The sequence below is a fragment of the Diplotaxodon limnothrissa genome, linkage group LG10, assembly GCF_057381915.1.
Source record: "Diplotaxodon limnothrissa isolate DT_005_m linkage group LG10, D_limnothrissa_male_GT1.1, whole genome shotgun sequence".
In the NCBI taxonomy this organism is placed as follows: domain Eukaryota; kingdom Metazoa; phylum Chordata; class Actinopteri; order Cichliformes; family Cichlidae; genus Diplotaxodon; species Diplotaxodon limnothrissa.
In genome coordinates, this window is record NC_140605.1 from 13,754,515 (window position 1) to 13,773,257 (window position 18,743).

The window sequence follows — 18,743 nt, forward strand, 5'->3', positions numbered from 1 at the left end:
GATTCCCCTGCTGCTTCACAAAAGTGAGTTAACTACAGAAAATTATTACTTCAGGCTCATCAGATCTGAGGGCATCAAACCAGCTGCAGTAGGTTAGGTAAACTTGATAAAATGTTCAATTTACTTTAGATACTAAGCTTGGTAATCAACAATCAGCTACAGATTAGAGTCAAGCAGAGTGAAATATTATAAAAAGAAAGCGGAGACTGAATTGAATGTGTGTTAAAGACAGACTGTATATAAAGGAGGGATGCAGCTAATGTGACATCAGCAGTGTTGGGATGTTTCTTAAAAAGCTGCTGAATTACTCATTACTCGTTACTTTTCTTAAAAGTAATGCAGTATGTTACCTAAGTACCACCTTGAAAGTAATTCATTACACTACCCGTTACATGTAAAATGACCTGAATCTTACTTTCAAAATTACCACTTAACAATATAAACCTACACTGCCACACCAACACAAATCTCTACTCCTATGAAGACACACATACATACATCCATCCATGTCCTTCTGCTTATCAAAGGCCGGGTCACGGGGGCAGCAGCCTAAGCAGAGAAGCCCAGACCTCCGTCTCCCCAGCCACCTCCTCCAGCTTGTCCAGGGGAACACCAAGGCGTTCCCAGGCCAGCCGAGAGATATAATCTCTCCAGCGTGGGTCTGCCCCAGTGCCTCCTCCCGGTGGTACATGCCCGCAACACCTTACCCAGGAGGCGCTCAGGAAGCATCCTTATCAGATGCCTGAACCACCTCAACTGGCTCCTTTCGATGTGGAGGAGGGGAGTACTCTGAGCCCCTCCCGGATGGCTGAACTTCTCACCCTATCTCTAAGGGAGAGGCCAGCCACCCTTCGGAAGAAGCTCATTTCTGCCACTTTTAGTCGGCACCCACAGCTCGTGACCATAGGTGAGGATGGGGACATAGATCGACCGGTACATTGAAAGCTTCCCTGTTACACTCAGCACAACTTCACTACAATGGACCGGTACAGCGTCCACATCACTGCAGCCGCTGCACCAATCCATCTGTCGATCTACCGTTCCCTTCTCCCGTCACTCGTGAACAAGACCCCGAGATACTTAAACTCCTCCACTTGGGGCAGGAGCTCATCCCTGACTTGGAGTGGGCACTCCGTCCTTTTTTGGACCGAGGACCATGGCCTCAGATTTGGAGGTGCTGTTTTTCATTCCCACTGCTTCAAACTCGGCTGCGAACCGTTCCAGTCCGAGCTGGAAGACATTACCCGACGAAGCCAACAGAACCACATCATCCACAAAAAGCAGAGATGAGATTCTGAGACCAACCAAGTGAAAGCTTTCCACCACTTGGCTACGCCGAGAAATTCTGTCCATAAAAACTACGAACAGAATTGGTGACAAAGGGCAGCCCTGGCGGAGCCCAAACAACGACACGCATACGATTTTATTTTATTTTTTACAAGCCGACAACACAAAACGAATATGAAAACCAGCCCAAAAAGACACATTGTTTCCACTGTAGAAACAAACAGTAGGTAGAAACGGCCGTTACAAGCCTGACTGCTCATCACTGCTGCACCTGCTGAAGTTCAGGCTCTGGCTGCTGAGTGGGGTTAACATGTACTCAGCTTTAATATCACTGACAGACGAAACTGAGGAACACGGCAGACTCACACACTCCATTTTGACTTTGCTTTGCAGGAGCATTCACCCCCTGCTGGCCACTAATGTAAGTTTAGGAAGATTCACTTTTCAGACTTGGAAGCGTCCATCTTTTATATACAGTCTATGGTTCAAAAGGTTTCCAACTTCTCTTTTTTCAAACAAAAAAAAACCTCGAAGCAAGTTTAAAAGTTGAGAATCATCTGAAGACAAAACTTTAACATTTCACTTATATGTGACTTCAGTACATTTCTAAACAGGTTACGGTCACAGTAAAAGACATACCCTTTAGATTTTCACACTCTCTGTCCCATAGACGTTGTAGCCTTCACGGTACGTGGCAAAATTCTGGGTGTTTGCAGGAGGGGCCGGCTTAAAGTTTTGGGCATTCTTTGCCAGCTTCAGTCTTTTGGTTTCTTGCCGTGACTTATAGCAGAACTCTATCAAAGCCACGGTCATAGCCAGGCCAAGCCCTCCGACTAGAATATAGAAGACTCCTGCCACGTTGCTCAGGCTTAGTGCACTTGTCTTGTCCTGGGGAAGGTAAAGACCTCCGTTAAGACTTCTTTTAACTGGCACTTTGAGGCTGACCTCATACACACTAACATAAAAACCTACACTATATTTACACCCTGCTGCGCTATGACTACACAGAAACTGTGAGGAGGCTGCTAAATCTGTCTACAAATCCCTCTGAGGTATGGCTACCTAAAAATGAGAAAAGTTGGAGCAACTCAAATCTGTCTAGGTTCTAGTCTCAAGTTATTTGTGCTCTAAGTGGCTGTGAAGGTGAATGTAGAGAGACTTGCTATCTTTTGCCTGTTTTATGGTCTCTTTACGAGGCCACGTCTAGCGGAAGGCGGTCGTGGTCGTACAGGTCTACAATCCTCAGATCACTATCATAGCTGTTAAACTTAGCCTCAAAAACACTGCATATGTAACAATCAAGGTGGCAAGCTGTAAAGGTGAATTGAACCATTTTGCTGCTATTAAAAAAAGCCTAATATTGAAATTCATTTGTATGTGAGTTTTAACATATATTGTATAGTTCTAAAAAAAAAAAAAAAAGGTAAATTCTGCTTTTTTGTTGACCTAAAAAGTACTTCTAGGATATAAATCTCTTAATTTTAATTAATTTTTAACAAAAGGTTCCTTACTCTGACACTCCATCTTTGAGACATGACTATTAAATACCATTTGACCACTTTAGAGCTCAGATGGTATTTAAAGGTCAGTTTGGACTTTGTCAGAATAAGGATGCCTTTGGGAAATCCAGAGAAACTATTTCACATACCAATGAATAAGATCAGCAATAAACTACAAGTCTGGGTGAAAAACAGCAGTATAATGGTTTCAATTCAAAACTTTATGGTATGAATAAAAAAAAAACGTGTGTGTTCTCATGCAAAAAAAATTTAATTTATTTTAAAAATTGAGAATTGTCTACAAACAAAGAAGTTAATGTAATGAGCCGTGTTCAAAGTGTAGGTGTGTGTTGCACTGCGGTATGTGTAGGGCAAACCTAGTTTTGAATGTTTTCCATGTGTTGTTGTGTGCTTTCGATGTTTGCGTATGAACATTTAGATCAAAATGCATTTTAGCAATCAGTGTAAAAAGACCTGCAGCGACTGACCTTACTTCCAGAGTCCTTGGTTCCACATTCACCCTTATCGTACCACCATTTGTTTTTCAGCTTGTCTAAGATGCCTTGTTCACTGAGTTTCAATACTGCAAGGTTTACAGGAGTTCTTCACGTGGGAAATAACATAAATAACATTGTATTATGTTATTTTATGTTATTCAACTTTTTTAAAAACTACTTTATACTGTACAAAGCGATAGAGTAGGGTCCTGGCCAACATATCACAGATAGCAAGCAACACTGCAGTATATAGATAAAAATATGACTTTCATGATCCATGGCTAACCTAGCATGCCAGACCCCACCTATATCGCTTTGAGTAATCGGCACACACTGATCACAAGAAGAAGAAAAAAAAGATTTAAACTTGCAGAATAAAGCAGCTGCTGCATAGCTTTCAGGGAATGAAAGAAAACAGAGGCAGTAATTGCTGAGGGCACATTATTATCTTTTTGTTGTTGTTGTTGCTATGGGCAGCCTTTTTGAAGTTCAGCAAGGTGGATCTAACAGGAACCCTTTCCTGACTAACAGCAGTCCAATTCTATAAACAGCTATTAGGAGGCTAATGTCTCACAAAATCACCCCTTTTAACTCAGAGTGACCAATCACATGAGAGGAAACTATAGAGGGATCATGAAACGATCTTGATTTATTTGTTTACTTTGAGACTCGCTGACTCCAAAGGTCAGAGTCGTGATTTGCAGGGATTTTTTGTGGAAGACATTATGCTGCATTTCCTCGACTGCTAGATTTCCAGGCTTGTTTCCTTTCAGAAAATAAAGATCAGTGTATGCAATCCATCATCATCATCCAATATATTGCTCTCACCACTGTATGTGTGCGTGTGTGTTTTCCCCCTTGTCAAATACGCCTTGTGTTTTGCAATAATACATAAAAAATAAATGAATATTAAAAGAACAAAAGGGCAGGGGGCAAGGGATCTGTAGTCCTGATCTCCAAGAAGAGCACTTTGAAGGGCAAAGTTGAGACTAGTTTGTTTGAGCGTTGAACACTACAGAGACAAACAGCAGACGCTAGACGCATGATTATAAATGCAATCGAGTCAGAGCCAATTTAACGTCGGCAGTTAGGCAGAGTTTAATATTTTCCTCTGAAGCAGAATCATCAGGAATCATCCTACACATTTATATTTATAATTGTATTATCTAGAAGAAGCTTTACAGACACTATGAGGATGAACAACAAACCAAAGAAATCAACTTAAGAGCAGGCACAACTGCTACCAACTTAAATGATTTTCATAATAACTGTTTAAGGGCACCTCATTCTGCACAATACAAACACACTTTTTATGAAGCAACATCTAGTGGTTTGTATGTTGATTTTCTGGCTGTATTTATTCTCCACTTTGGTGCACTAAGAGAGGCCACAGCAGAGGTTCCAGTGGTAAATGTAATTAGCATAAACCGGCGAGCTGGTTAGGATAATGACTGGTTGTTATTGGCTAACATCTACCCTGCCTCGTGGCATTCTGGGTAGAATGATCTACTCCACTGAGCTGCTTAAAAAAAATCTGTTTGTTATAAATTATGAACATGATTTTTCATCCAGTAGGGGGAAAACATCACAAGGTGGACTGCAACAGCCTGCTGGTCATCACATAAAGAGGTTCAAGCTCACCACCAGGTGGTGACCATGTGCTTTTAAACAACAGCCACTGCCCAGACTCACAGTTTAGAAATGCAAATGTATTTTCTGAATCTTTCCTATATGAATAAACCTAAACACAAAACGGATGCATCCATATCCAGCCTCTGCACAGAAGCACATTATTGAAGCAGCTGGAGGCACAGGCTTTTTTGGGCTATTTTATTGTGCTTGGGTTTGTAAATAGTTTGCCCCAGAGACACACAGTTGGCTGCATTGTGGTGTGTACTGCTAAATAACTCAACCTGTCATTTACTGTCAGAGAGACAAACACTGGGAGCTGTCCCAAACCTCTGAAGTAATAGCATTTCACGGCTCGCTCCACTGAGAGCGAACCCTAAACAGTTAAAAAGGGTGATCTATCAAACTGATTCACATTAAAGCAAACAGAGATCCAAATGGTCCAAATTAAACCGAAAGCCAAAAATACATCGCTGCCAGCAGTACTCACTGGGTTTAGTAATATGCTATAAAGGAAAATATAAGCAGCACTGCAGAATTAGGTACTTATATTTTAAACAGATATTATTTTTATATTAATTTTTTTATACAAACATTTATATTGTCAACAGTTTCACTAATTCAATTGAATGGTGACACATTTTATACACTATGTCACAAATGTGTTTCAGCAGATTTCCGATCATTATGTTTACAGACCAGCTTCCTGTTATGGGAGCCTGCAGAAAGTGAGGATCGAAGGACACACTGATATCTGCTTGAAGCTATTAGAACTGTGCATTATATACCATTTCACCACTTTCTGCCAGTTATCTCCCTTATTTGTATTTATAATTCTTAATACAAAAGATTGTGCAGCCCACCTACATACTTGACAGCTTTCAACTCTCTGATTTGCTTAAATGTTAAAAAATGCGACAGTACTGTTACATGTCTTAATCGTTCAACAGCTGGCATGCTATAAATACTCAAAAATGTTATTTTAACGTGAAAAAAACAAAAACCCAATATGGTTCATTGTTATAGTCCACAGATGCCTGTTTTTATCTCACTTTTGATTGCCTAATTATTTAAAAGGGAAATTAATGATGCATCCGCTGTCAATTAGATTTCATTGAAATCTGTGATTATTAGGCATAATTTCCTCCAGGAATCTTAACAAATGTATGTGTAAACAGCCTAAATCTGTCTGCAGAGCCACATGTGAAATCTGTAGCTGACTTATGAAATAGGATTTTCATTGCATCAGTCCTTAAAAGAAGTATAAGCCCAACCCCCGTGACAAAGTGCGGGACTGAAAAAGAATATAACGAACACCTGTACAGGCTGTTGCAATGGAATACAACATCTTACATTTGTGAAGCTAAATAATTAATCTCCAGCGTCAGTGTGCCTCCATCAAAGAGGTGTGGGTTCACCCCTTTTGCTTATGCTTGGTTCTGTGCTAAGACATGTGAAATTTAAAATTTCACAAGTTTTAGTGCTTTGTAGGATTTGATACAAATTTGCACAGGTGATTCTTTTACTGTGTGATTTAAGTGACCTCACAACGTTACCTTTCACACTCTCTGCAGGACAGGAATACAGAAAAGAGGGGAAAACATTCAAGACAGCAAAGAAGAACATAAAAAACTCATGCAAAATCACTCAATACCAAAATAACCCACAGGAACAAATATAAAAGGTTTAAATTAGTTCAGCTTCACTGAATAAATTTAGAATATCTCAGAGTAGAAAAACATGAAAACATTTTAAAATATATGTGATATGTAGTCTATACATATACATGTATGTGCTGAATTTCATTTGAGGACTCCCAGTGATAACAGCAGTGGTCTTCACATACAATTTATCTCCATATTATTGCTGAATTGCCAACACTGGTGTTTCTGAAAGTGAAACAAGGACAAAGAAATGTGGCAGTCCGGAGTGATACTGTTGCACTGATCAGCTGCTCTCTTTCTAACCGGACATAAAGGGACAGAGGACAGTTGCCAGTGAGAGGAGACGGTTTCTTTGCGTTACCCCCTCTGGCAGTATCCATATCCTGCTCACTCAGGAATGGGACGACCAGAGTCAGTAACAGGAAAGTTCGTCCTGTCTCTTTTCTCTTAATATGTCAAGTGTACTGTGGTCATGATGCAAGCTGAAGAGCAGAGGCAGAGATGGATCCAGAGTCTAGATCCTGGTGTCTAAAACAAAAGATCAGGGGCCTCATTTATGTTAAGTTTGTACAACTGATTTGATTAAGGGGGGGGGAATATATATATATATATGTCATCAGTGTCAATATTTGAAAAACACTGATGTGCAAAGAAAGGTTGCAGCTCCTCTGCAAAGTTTGAAGTGATGTAAGTTAGTATGCGCGTGCACACAGTATGAAAAAGCAAGACATGCTTTACAGTAATAATTAGCTAATGTCCTCTATTATCATTTAATTTCTCTTTTTTGTTTTAACTTAACAGAGAAAGTGAGACTACATAACCTTTCAAAGACAGTGTAATGAGCTTTGAATTACATCTAGTGTGAGTTTTATCATGTGACCGATAAACAAGAAAAGGATACATCATTGGCGTAACTTTGTGCTGAATATTGGGGGGTCGAAGATCTCGGTCGCAATAAATAAATAAATCTGGGTAAATTCCCAGATGATAAAACATGCAACAATTTTCCTGGTAATACCTGAAATGAGTAAAGAAAATCAACAGTCTATTTATGCAAGATAATTCAAGATAATTCATAATTTTATTGGGGGAGTTGTATTGGTTGGGTCTGATTATTGGGGGGGGGGGGGGGGCGCGTAACCTCCATAACCCCCCCAGAAATTACGCCCCTGTGATAAATCCAGCATGTCATTGTCCTGTATGTGAGTAACTCTTATGGTTATAATAATGGGCTATTAAGGAAACGTTGCATAGTCTCACTTTCAGGGCTGAAAGCATCTTCACAAAATTCAGTTACACTTTTTAGCTATTACAAAACAGTAACTTGGTGAGAAGATGTAAGCACAAATCAAATCCTCTTGCACAAATGGAGCCCCTGGTCATATCTTACACTCTACCGTTGAAGGGTTTGCCAGGTCAGGATGGCCAGGGAAAGTTCTTTGACTGGCCTTTGATCAAGACCAAGCAAAGGTTTCTGTCAGTCTTACTCTGGATTTCAGTGAGAGGATGTCGGACAAAAAAAAAAAAGTTTGGATCATTAGTCGCCACTCTGTCATTAGAATTCTCACGTTTGCCTGCAATGCTTAGTCCCCTCAAGACAACGCTGTTTCCTGTGCCTGCCCTAGCGGTTCAAGCAGCAGATTGGAGAGTGCACGTACATTTTATTCACTCTTTCTAGCGTTAGTTTTAAAGAACATTCATGTTGGTCTGTAGATATAAAAAACAGAAGAAAAATTAAAGTTTCCATCTTTCATAACCACAGACCAAAAACTACTCTGTCACGAGCACAGCTTTACCCACTGCCTTTCCTACCTCCTGCGTCACATACCTCTGGTTTAGCTCACATTTTTTTTCCTCCTCCATTAGCCAAGCAAAGGGTTCCCAGTTGATCACTGTTGCATAATAAATAATAGTAAAGCCACAGGTAATGACGAGTAACTTCTAAACACGTGATTGGCCCCAAATGCTACACTCCGTGACGACAGCCTTGCCGATTACTCTGTTCTAGGATACCCGACTTTGGTGACATTGAGGCTGACCTTAGAGTCACCTCCCCCGCTGCCGCACTCTCCCTTGTCGTACCACCATTTGTTTTTCAATTTGTCCAAGAGGCCTTGCTCATTCAGTTTTAACACTGCCAGGTTAACAGCATTTCTTGAAACGATAAAACATAACTTGTAAGAAAATGAACAGGTCCGTGAGAAATCTAATATAGAATATTAGTAAGAAATAGTGATAAATATCAATGGTTCATAGGGGGAGCACGGGAGGGACAAATTGGTAAAGAATTTCACTGGTGTGGAAGGGTAAGAAGCATTTTTACAGCAAAGAAAACGTTAAATATTAGAGAGGTGGCATGGAGGGTTACATTTGTAACTGAAGTGTGCGGGATGGGGACATTCTGTCATTGATCATTTAGAAACAAGAACATCTAGCATGCAGCTTAACATTCATCACAACTGACAGACCAGCATTGTAACTAGCAAATTAATTCAAGAAATATTTTTAAAAGGAAAAGAAAGGGGAAAAAGAGAGGAGGAGGGGGGGCACCACAGAAAGGAGAAGAAAGGAAAGCTGAGAAGGAGAAGAGACAACACAAACGAGAGGATGGAGGGAAAGTGGCACGTGCGCACGTCGATGTGACTAATATACTGATAACCTGAAGAAACAGGAGAAAACAACAGACACAAACCAGATACGTGGGACAGGAAATCAAAAATGGCTCAATGTGTGTGATTCAATTCAGATAACTCATAACATGTTTCACTCGGAGATGCACTTGGGGAAAAAAACAAAGGGCTTAAGAAGAAGAGGATGAGAAAAGGAAACATCAGGGTAGGTGGAATACTATAACAACATGGAGGATATTGTTATAATATCCCACCCACCTTAATGCAGAGCCTTTTGGTGTGGCCACACCGTAGCCCTTAGAGTCGAGGTTGCCGCCCACTTTCATGGTGTCGCATGGCTTCCGCTGCTCTATGTACTCATTCATAGTGGATTCGAGAAGAAAGGCAAACTTGCCCTTCGACTTTCGTACCCGGGAAACCCCGTCTGGTGTTGTCTTGGCAAACACTGAGGGTTCGGCAGATTTCATGTACGACCACATTTTCTCATAAACTGCTATTTTGGAGCGCTGCATTCAGGGGAACAGAGAGAGAAGAGAGAGACAGTTAAGGTCAAGGTGCACAGTAACAACCATGAAAACAATCGCATGAAGCTGCTGGGAGTCCGAGTTACATGATAATATTGATACAGGTCTGGACTTTAAGTGTGGAGCCGGAGCCGCAAGGATGTTATCGGGATTTGTGCAAAATAACCGAGGTGTGGCAAGAGGCTGAAACTTCTGTTTCCCACACGTTTCTCATACTTTATTAGAACTCTGTCATCCAACTATAAAAAACAGCCAAGATATCAAAAACATTATATTGTCAACGTTTTCCCCCTCAGACACCTATTAGAGTTATTAGCTGCTGTATTTAGGGGGGGAAGATTCAAAAATGTAACGCTTTATTCTGGTCCGAGCTGCTAAATGAACAATTAGTGCCACCAAATATACTCTCAAGGCACCTCTGATGGTCTCTAATTAACAGGTTACACCTCAGTTTTCAATATGTACTCATGACAAGACTGTCAACAGTCACAAAGTGGCTGAGGGAAAGTTACAAGTAGTGAGTACGTGCAAGAGATTGACAGGTAAAATTGAATTGATTAAAACTAAACTCCCCCCATCCAAACAAAAAAAAACAAAACACTGGAATGAAGAAACGAGCCATTTCAGCCAAAGGACAGCAGCATGTGGATGTGTGTGTGCAAACACTAAAGACGGTTGATGCCAGGAGTTGCGGCCAGTTTTCAAAGGCTGGAGGGGTCCAGGTGAGCTGTGTTAGCTGACGACCCTCCTATGCCGGCCAACTGCCCTCTAATATAGGCTAGGACCGCCTCCAAGACAGCGGGAGGGAAGTCACGCTCACACAGCTCCCTGCTCCAGCTCTATATTTAGTGCACAGACATGAGTAGTATCAATATTTTCATCTAACGCTCAGCAAGAAAGTAAGTGTATTTTCCAAAACTCCTAACTAGCTCGGCTCTGAATCGCAGGGAAGATAGCTGCTGCTGTGGTTATTTTCAGCAGCAGGTGTTTCGAGCTGTTACCACACCTGCTGTGACCTCACAGATCTCATCGCGTACTGAGCGCTGCACTAACAGACATGTGCTGCTTGTAATTCAGAGTGGATTTACCCTTTAAGTGCAAACGGTGCTGCAGAGGTAGTGGGCTCCTTGCCAGCAGCCTGAAGTCTGACAACCTGGCAGCTCAGCAGAAGTAACATGCAGCACATGTTTGGTATCAGTATCGATAAGCAGGAGTGACCTCCGCCACAGTTTATGTTCCTGCCAGCAGGTCACAGCTCATCACAGTCGCCGCCATCACGGTTGAGATTTTATTCAAATCAATCTGTTTGTACATCGATGCATGGATTGAATTTGCTGGTACTGTGCATATGTAGCTGTTTAGGTCATGAGCTACTGCATCAAGCAGCAGCTAAAAATATACTGAAAACTTAAGAACAGAGAGTTATTTTGCATGTTCACCTGTAAAACAGCCAATCTTTATTCCCTTTGGCTTACAACACTATATTATTTATTTATTTATTACTTTATTATTTATGGAATATTATTGTTATATATATGTTAATAGCACGGTGTGTGTCATATAATAGCTGCAAAGATAAAAGGTTAGAAAATGATGCATTAAAAAAAATCCACACAAGCTGCTTTTTATGTACCGTTTTTGAATTTTAGTGTGTGGAGTTTGCATGTGTGGATTCTCTCCAGATACTCCGGCTTCCTCCCACAGTTCAAAGACATGCAGTCAGTGGAGTTAGGGTAACTGTTGATAGTTAATGTCCCATAGGTGTGAATGTGAGTCTGAATTATTGTGTTATTGTTCAGAGGGTACCTCGCCTCCCACCCTATAGAAGCTGTGATGAGGCTCCACACACTCCACAAACTTAGTTGCAAACACTATGTATGCATGCAACACATTGTGCATGTGTTTTGATTTTGGAGCCTGCTTTACGTTGATGTGTTTAAGGTCAAGAAGGAACTGCATCAGTCCACCTGCACTTAAAAGAAGCTACAGAAGCTACAAAAATCTTTTTGAACTCCTTTTAAATCTCTAAAATGACTGGTTGAGTCAGGCGTCTGCACAGCTTCCCCCCCCTTTTTATTTATTTTTAAATACCTGAAAAATCAGCAGGTTGTCTTTTTTGTTGTTTTGGCTTTAGTGTTCAGTATGGATCAGTATGCATCCACACCAATTGTACCGCAAACACAGAAATAACACGAGTTGTGACTCACCAGGAAAACAAAAAAAGGGAAAAAAACCTTTCTAGTACTTCTTCTTCACATGCTGTGCATGGGTGATCTGAAATACACTCTTCTTTGACAGTGTCAAGAACTCCTTTTGTAATGGCATCTTCTTTAACTTATTTGACCCGCTAACTTCAAGTCTGACGGCTTCACCTCTGTGGCCCAGTCAGCTGCCAGCTGGAGCAGCTACAGACATGCACAGCACGGCCCTACTCTGACACTCAGTACGCTGCTAAAAATGGCCAGTGAGAGGCTGATCGCTGGGCACCAGGGAGTAGGAGTACACAGCTGTCTACAATAGAGAGGAGAGGGGAAAAAAACGAGGCTACATTAAACTGGGCTAATGCGACCTGCACTTGGCTGTGAGAGATGAATCTCAGAGGGAACTTTGGCTTGAACTCATATTTATTAACAGCGTCTGTGCGACCGGTTTGTTCCAGAGTGTATGTTCAGTAGTCATGTGAGTCAGTCTTCCATTATTTCTATTAGGTGAGAGTAAATGAAAACATCAGAGTGAACTGACAAACTGTGTCAGCTCGGCAACGTGTACGGCAACATAAATAATTCACCAGATATGTAATGGATTGTGGGCTCGGGCTAGTAAGTGAATCATTCTTGACATATGCACGATTTCAGTTCAGTGGAGTGTTCATGTAAACACTGTTAGCATGACAATAATAGCTGATGACAGGTCTGACCATAGTGAGCAAACTGCAATTCTTCTCTGGGTTGCATGTAAATGTATGCTTGTCAGAAGTAGGCCGGTCATCTGTGCGGAAATCTGTGAAACTCCTCACGCTGTCAAACTGATATAAGCGCTGCGAAATCTTCTCACCACGGTGGCTTAACTGAGACAAATTATTCTCAATTAATTACTGGTGTAACCACAACATCGAGAATATGACAAGCTGGTCACGTCCTCCGGCCAGTGAGAAATTTGGGTTTACTGCCCGTCATCCATTCTGAAAATGAAGTAGTCCTTCTTCCAGCAACCAGTTTGTCTTTCAGCAGCTGACAGAGCTAAGAGTGACTCATGGCCCTGAGCGTGTCTGACACGCTGCTGGCATCTCAAAACGAAGACAACGGGCCAAAGCAAAGCATGTGCACTCTTTTTGGTGTTTTTATATAGTGGCGTTCAATATTTAGTTACATGCATGGTTAAGGATATAATTACAACTCATTTACTGTATGTTCATGATCAGTGGAAATAAATTAAGAAAGCAACCAAACAGAAGCATGGTTCATTTAGCACAAAGCTGTTATTAAAATGATCTTTAATATTGCTTCGCTCATGCGCTCGTTCCCCACTCTAACATCTGATCACTGTACACAACACAGTGAAATGCAACAAGCTAAATTTAGTTGGTTCAGTTCACCATACTCTGTAAACTGTTGCACACTAGAGAGTGAAGCTCAGGACAGATTATGTGCAAAAATTAATCAAAAAATATCCCAATACCTATAATATATAGCAGATTTTAATAATTTCTGTAAAGAGGTGAAGCTAACAGTGGTTTCTCAAATCTGGCCACCTGAGCCTTGTGCCAAGAGTCAATCCTCTTAAACCTCTACGTTAAAATTTCAGAACTTCACAACAATAATAAACATATTTACACCTCATATATAGAGTGGCTTTGATCTCTCGCTATATAGCCAGCAGCTGTACAGGGAGGTAATACTTCTTATGGTTTAACTTGTTAAATTGAGAGATCATTTTGCAACTGAATGGGGTCAAGTTGGCGATTACATGAAATCTGCTTTTGGTAATATGGTGATTAATTGTGACAAATCTGCAATAATTGCAACTCTGTTGCTGTCTGCATAGAAAGAAATTCCCATTAAGTACTTCCATTCAGAGTCGAGCCAAAAATTTATAGATTTGAAACTGAAATTCATAAATTTCTCCACAAATGGTGATGTAGTGAAAAATGGCATGGCAGCTACTTTCTACTTTCTAATTTTATTTATATAGCGTCAAATCACAACAACAGTCGCTTCAAGGCGCTGTTTATTGTAAGGTAGACCCTACGATAATACATACAGAGAAAAAAACCCAACAATCATATGAGCCCCTATGAGCAAGCACTTTGGCGACAGTGGGAAGGAAAAACTCCCTTTTAACAGGAAGAAACCTCTGGCAACAATACTTTTATAAAGGATTCTAACTAGAATGCAACCACTGAATTGCAAAGAGATGCTCTAATCAGCACAGGATGACTGATTGCAGCATGTTAGCAATCTATCCACCTTTGTAGATTAGACAATTATTTGTAAACATTCGCCAATCTGTCTCAGAGAGACTGACTGATTGGAGACAGGTTGTGTCCCACAGACAGTTCAGTACCTTGTTAAACAAGCTTGCTATAATCAGCATAAAAAAACAACACTATCATTCAATTATGGTCTCTTTTGTGAACAGTTGTTCACAAACCAGTCTGTGACATTACATATGGTTTTAATGCTTTAATGAACTTTAACGATACTAGTAAATTTTTTTAGGTTTGGAGAGAACCAAGCTGTACAGTAGCTGTCTATTCATACTAAGCTAGCTTCCTAATTAGTCCACAAGTAGCAAATAGGTGTAGTTCCAAAAATGTCTCCAAAAATGTTTTTACTTATCTTTTTAAATATTATACATATTTATACAACTCCATATACAATGGAAGGTTTAAATGGCAGAATGGCAGAAAGAAAGACACAAAATAGATATGAGAAATTTGCATCTATTCTAAATAAAACTACCTCTGCAATGCTTTAAAAAGCTGAGGGGCTTGACAAAAAACCTTTCTGAGGACCAGAACAAATAATTAAAGCGTATGTTTAATTATTAGCATACTGGTTATCATCATATATTATGAGCCCTAGGAGCATGTATTATCTGTATTAAGTGATACATCCTCTTTGATGATCAGGCTGAAATGCATTGATAGCTTCTATTAATCATTAGTGTCTAATCTCCAGATTTCAAAAACCTTTCATCAGAAGCGCTCCTCTGCGTTGGCATTTCCAGTTTGTATGCAGAAAGAGCCCATATTTTTCACTCAAGACAAAGTCACTACATGTCTGTCAATTATCTCCTCAGGAGCACCTTTGATAAATCACATCCTGTCTAATACATCACAGATTAGAGCATCTACAGAGAGGAACTGCTGCTTATGGTGCTGCCTTCAATGCAATGACTCACCAGGAAGCCACTAAAATATTCAATTTAATATCTATTTGTAAAAAATGTCTCATTCAACAGATGTGAATGAGATATTTTTTTTAAGGCTGCTAGATGTGTCAGTCATCTGTAATATACTGCAGAATGATAAGCAAATAAGGCAAATAGACAACGGCTTCTGTTTTCCAGCCATCTATTTACTTCCGCTTATCCAAGTCAGGGTTGTGGAGGCGCTGGAGCCTATCCCAGCTGTCACAGGGCAAGAGGCGTGTCACAAGTGTATCACAGAGCTAACACACTCTCATCCAAATTAGAATCCCCAGCTGACCTAACATGCATGTCTTTGTACTGGAGGAGGAAGCTTGAAATGCGACACTGAAAGACTCCAATCGGCTGGTGGAACTGAACTGAGCGCAGATATGGATAATAGGAACAACTTAAAACTGGCAAACTCAACTCCACCACACTTCTGTCTGTCTATAGCTATAACAACAGCCTTGTACAAGCGGAGTTTGGATATAAGCCAGTAAAATGAAACTGAATTTCTGACAGATAAGTGACTTGCTGTTTTGTTTTGCATTTTTATCGAAAACCAAATCCTTCTAAATTTCCCAAACAGACGAGTCGAGACTTTATCATTTCCCAGTCGGCCTCAACTTTTTGGGACGAAGATTTCCTTTGCACCATGACACTTTTCTAAACAGGCCCATTTTTCATACTTTCATTTACTGCAGGAGACATCAAGTTACAGACCTCCTTGGCACCGATCATACTGACTGCTCCATTTCTGTGCTTTCAGACCTCGGGTCAGTTTTGCACAGCAGATCGAGCTATTCTGCTTGAACACCTTTGTAAACCTCTTGGGTCAGATATTACACTTGGTTAGATCCCTGCAAAACCCTTCCCTCACTGGAGTTAAACACGATAAACAAAAGCAATGCTCTTTCATCCCGAAGTTAAAATATAATCAGAATCTTTTCTTCTTTTGTCTGCGATTGTTTTCTGCATGCATGCTTTAATTTGATTATGCTTGGACTGACTCTGTCCTAACAAGAAAGCCCTCCAGCCAGCAGCAAATAACCCAACCCGACACAGAGAAACATGCTGTATTTATGCTGTCTGTAAATCTCAGAAGAGATTGTAGGATGTGGTTGCATCCCGATCACTCTCGAGTCTAAAGGGAGAGCTGGGTTTGTATATACCGAAATGTCTCAGACTCACTCCAAGCAATCACACCAAGAGAACGACTGGGACTAAAAATAGACACAGCTCAGAGCTGGACATCGGATGTGAATGACATTTCCATTTCCAAGGAATAGAGCGTCTATTGTGAGATTGCAGTTTTGTGACAGAGGCCAGCAAATTGGAATTATAATGACATTTTCTAGTTTCTCTTTAAAGTTTTTCCAAAGTTTCAAAGACAGACAAAAACGTGTTCGATACTCAGACTGAACAATCACTTCATTTAACTACATCCTCCTGAGGACATCTAAGATCTGGCAGCGATTAAGAAGCTAAGACAGAGCTACATCTACACAATCAGATACATCAGTTTCAAAATGATAATAGCATTAATTAACATGGAGGCTTTTAAATTACCTTACCTGCTTTTCTAAACGATAAACACTAACCAGTTGCCTGATCTGTTTCTTTTTATAAGGCGTTTATTTTTGTACTTCTTCTTTTTGCTTCTGAAGCACTTTTGAGTAAATTAGCGAAGACACAGTGAGGCTAATCAAAGTCTGATTAATGGCACTGCAGATGGCCGCACGAGGAAGCATTACTGTCCCAGTTTCATAGCTGAATTATTCCTTTTGCCAAAAAGCTGGGAAAAATTATTTTGATAACCAAAGTTAATTTTGTGGACAAAATGGATTTGTGAACAGGCTGATAACAGGCGCTGCCTCTGAAGCCTAATGCCATCATTTAGTTCAGTGGCAGTCACAAGCGGACTGGTGCTCCTCTCTGAAAGAAATATGAGCTCAGCATAGTTATTCATTTCAGGGCAGCACTTTTAAATCGATAAACAAAAGAAACGCATGCAACTGTCGCACAGCTGTTTGTGTTTTTACTAATGTTTAATTTCTTTTAGGTTTAATAATGAATTCATTAGATGTAGTTATACAGTTGGTCTGGTTTCAGTAGTTTGAAAGTGCTGCATCAAGAAAAAGTAGTTTAAGGTTTTTTTTTTAGTAATGAGTCTTTGGATTTATTTATTTATTTACCTGGCAGGTAATGGTTCAAAACACACAGCACAGCTATAGAGGCTTATTCACCTAAAAAGAGGTCAGTTTATACAGTGCAGCAGCAGGATAGCAACAGGCATTTGAGACACTCACCCTAAAGAACTCCTTAGTGGAGCCGGAGTCTAAAGTCCCATAGGCGATCTCTGTCTGCTTGGCCAGATCCTCGGCACTCTCAATGGGAGAAACCATCCTCTCCACGGTGAGGAAGGCAGCCAGGTTGGCCGTGTAGGAAGAGATTATGATGAGGGTGAAAAACCACCACACTCCTCCCACGATACGGCCGGACAGAGACCTAAGAGGAGTAAAAAAAGGAAAAGGAAAAAAAGAGCAGAGGTAGAGACAGGAAATCAGCATGCTCACATCAACACGTTGGGGAGGAAGGAACCTCGCAGTTCAACCCCGGGTACGTAATTTCAAATTTGACTATTCTCTCTGGTCCTCTGCTTTAACGATCACACACATACTGACTCGGCTGCTCTCAGATGAACTCTCATTCCTCTGTTTAAATGAGGACGCACTTCAATCGCAGTGAATCCCTGCATTGCAGATGCGCTGCTCTGGATTTCTCTTAATTTATTGTTTTCTTAGTTCGTTTTTATATTTTTGTTCTTGTGTATTCACGGTCACTTCACCAGACCTACAGTGTGTTTCAGAGATGCTGTGTGAGGACTCTACCAGTGTTATCTGAAAATTGCTCATAAATGGAGTTAATCCTGAAAAGAAAATCACAGTAAGATCAATTTCCATAAGAGATTAGTTGGTTAAAATGTGGTTGAACCAGATTTAAAGCTTTAGCCACAAAAATGCCCTAGAGGCAACAGAAGGTGTGATTAAGGATTGGGAAGCAGAGAATACATTTCCTCTTGTTAGAGTAGCCTGGGAACTGCTGGTCTGTGTCGGAGCTATAAGGAATAATTTAGCAAAAATTACAGCATCAGCAGTTTTAATTCAAAAACTGCATGTACTTTGAAGCCAACATAAAATCCCTCATTTGCTGCTTAATTGATTTTTTTTTCCCAGTGAGGTGTTAGAGACTGAGAAATCTGCAAATTCCAGGTTTTCAGGAGTGGTGCCTTCTCTGCTTTTTTCTTTAAACATAACATTAAAAAACTCAGAGTTAAAAGTCCAATAAAATAAAAACAAGAACATATTTGACATATCACCCGTTTAATTATTCCATGAAACGTTGGGAAAATCTGTGAGAACCTTTGGTCAAATTAGTTTGCTTTAGCTCTTCAACCAGCTTCTCTACAATCTTCCAAAGTCAAATAAGAGGAAGTGTCAGAACAAGAATCCTTGAAGAAGTCAGAGATGCCAGAACAGTGATGAGTAAACGGATGGATGGATGAGTGAATGAGTAGAGGGTATGACTGGATGGCCATTGT

General features: G+C 40.4%; 1 protein-coding gene across 3 annotated transcripts in view; it reads right to left on the bottom strand.

Moving 5' to 3' along the window:
* Positions 1 to 1,929: 1,929 nt before the first annotated feature.
* The window catches only part of LOC146624002 (glutamate receptor 3), a 74,456-nt gene continuing 57,642 nt past the window's right edge, over positions 1,930 to 18,743 (bottom strand). For 2 of the 3 annotated variants that reach the window (XM_085363584.1, XM_085363582.1), the window contains 4 exons: positions 17,452 to 17,650; positions 9,465 to 9,712; positions 3,275 to 3,389; positions 1,930 to 2,175 (listed from right to left, as the gene is read on the bottom strand). In XM_085363584.1, the coding sequence (XP_085219710.1) occupies positions 1,930 to 2,175; positions 3,275 to 3,389; positions 9,465 to 9,712; positions 17,452 to 17,650 (808 nt within the window). Of the gene's footprint in view, positions 2,176 to 3,274; positions 3,390 to 8,615; positions 8,731 to 9,464; positions 9,713 to 17,451; positions 17,651 to 18,743 lie in introns of all 3 variants that reach the window. The other variant, XM_085363583.1, reaches the window with a different exon arrangement.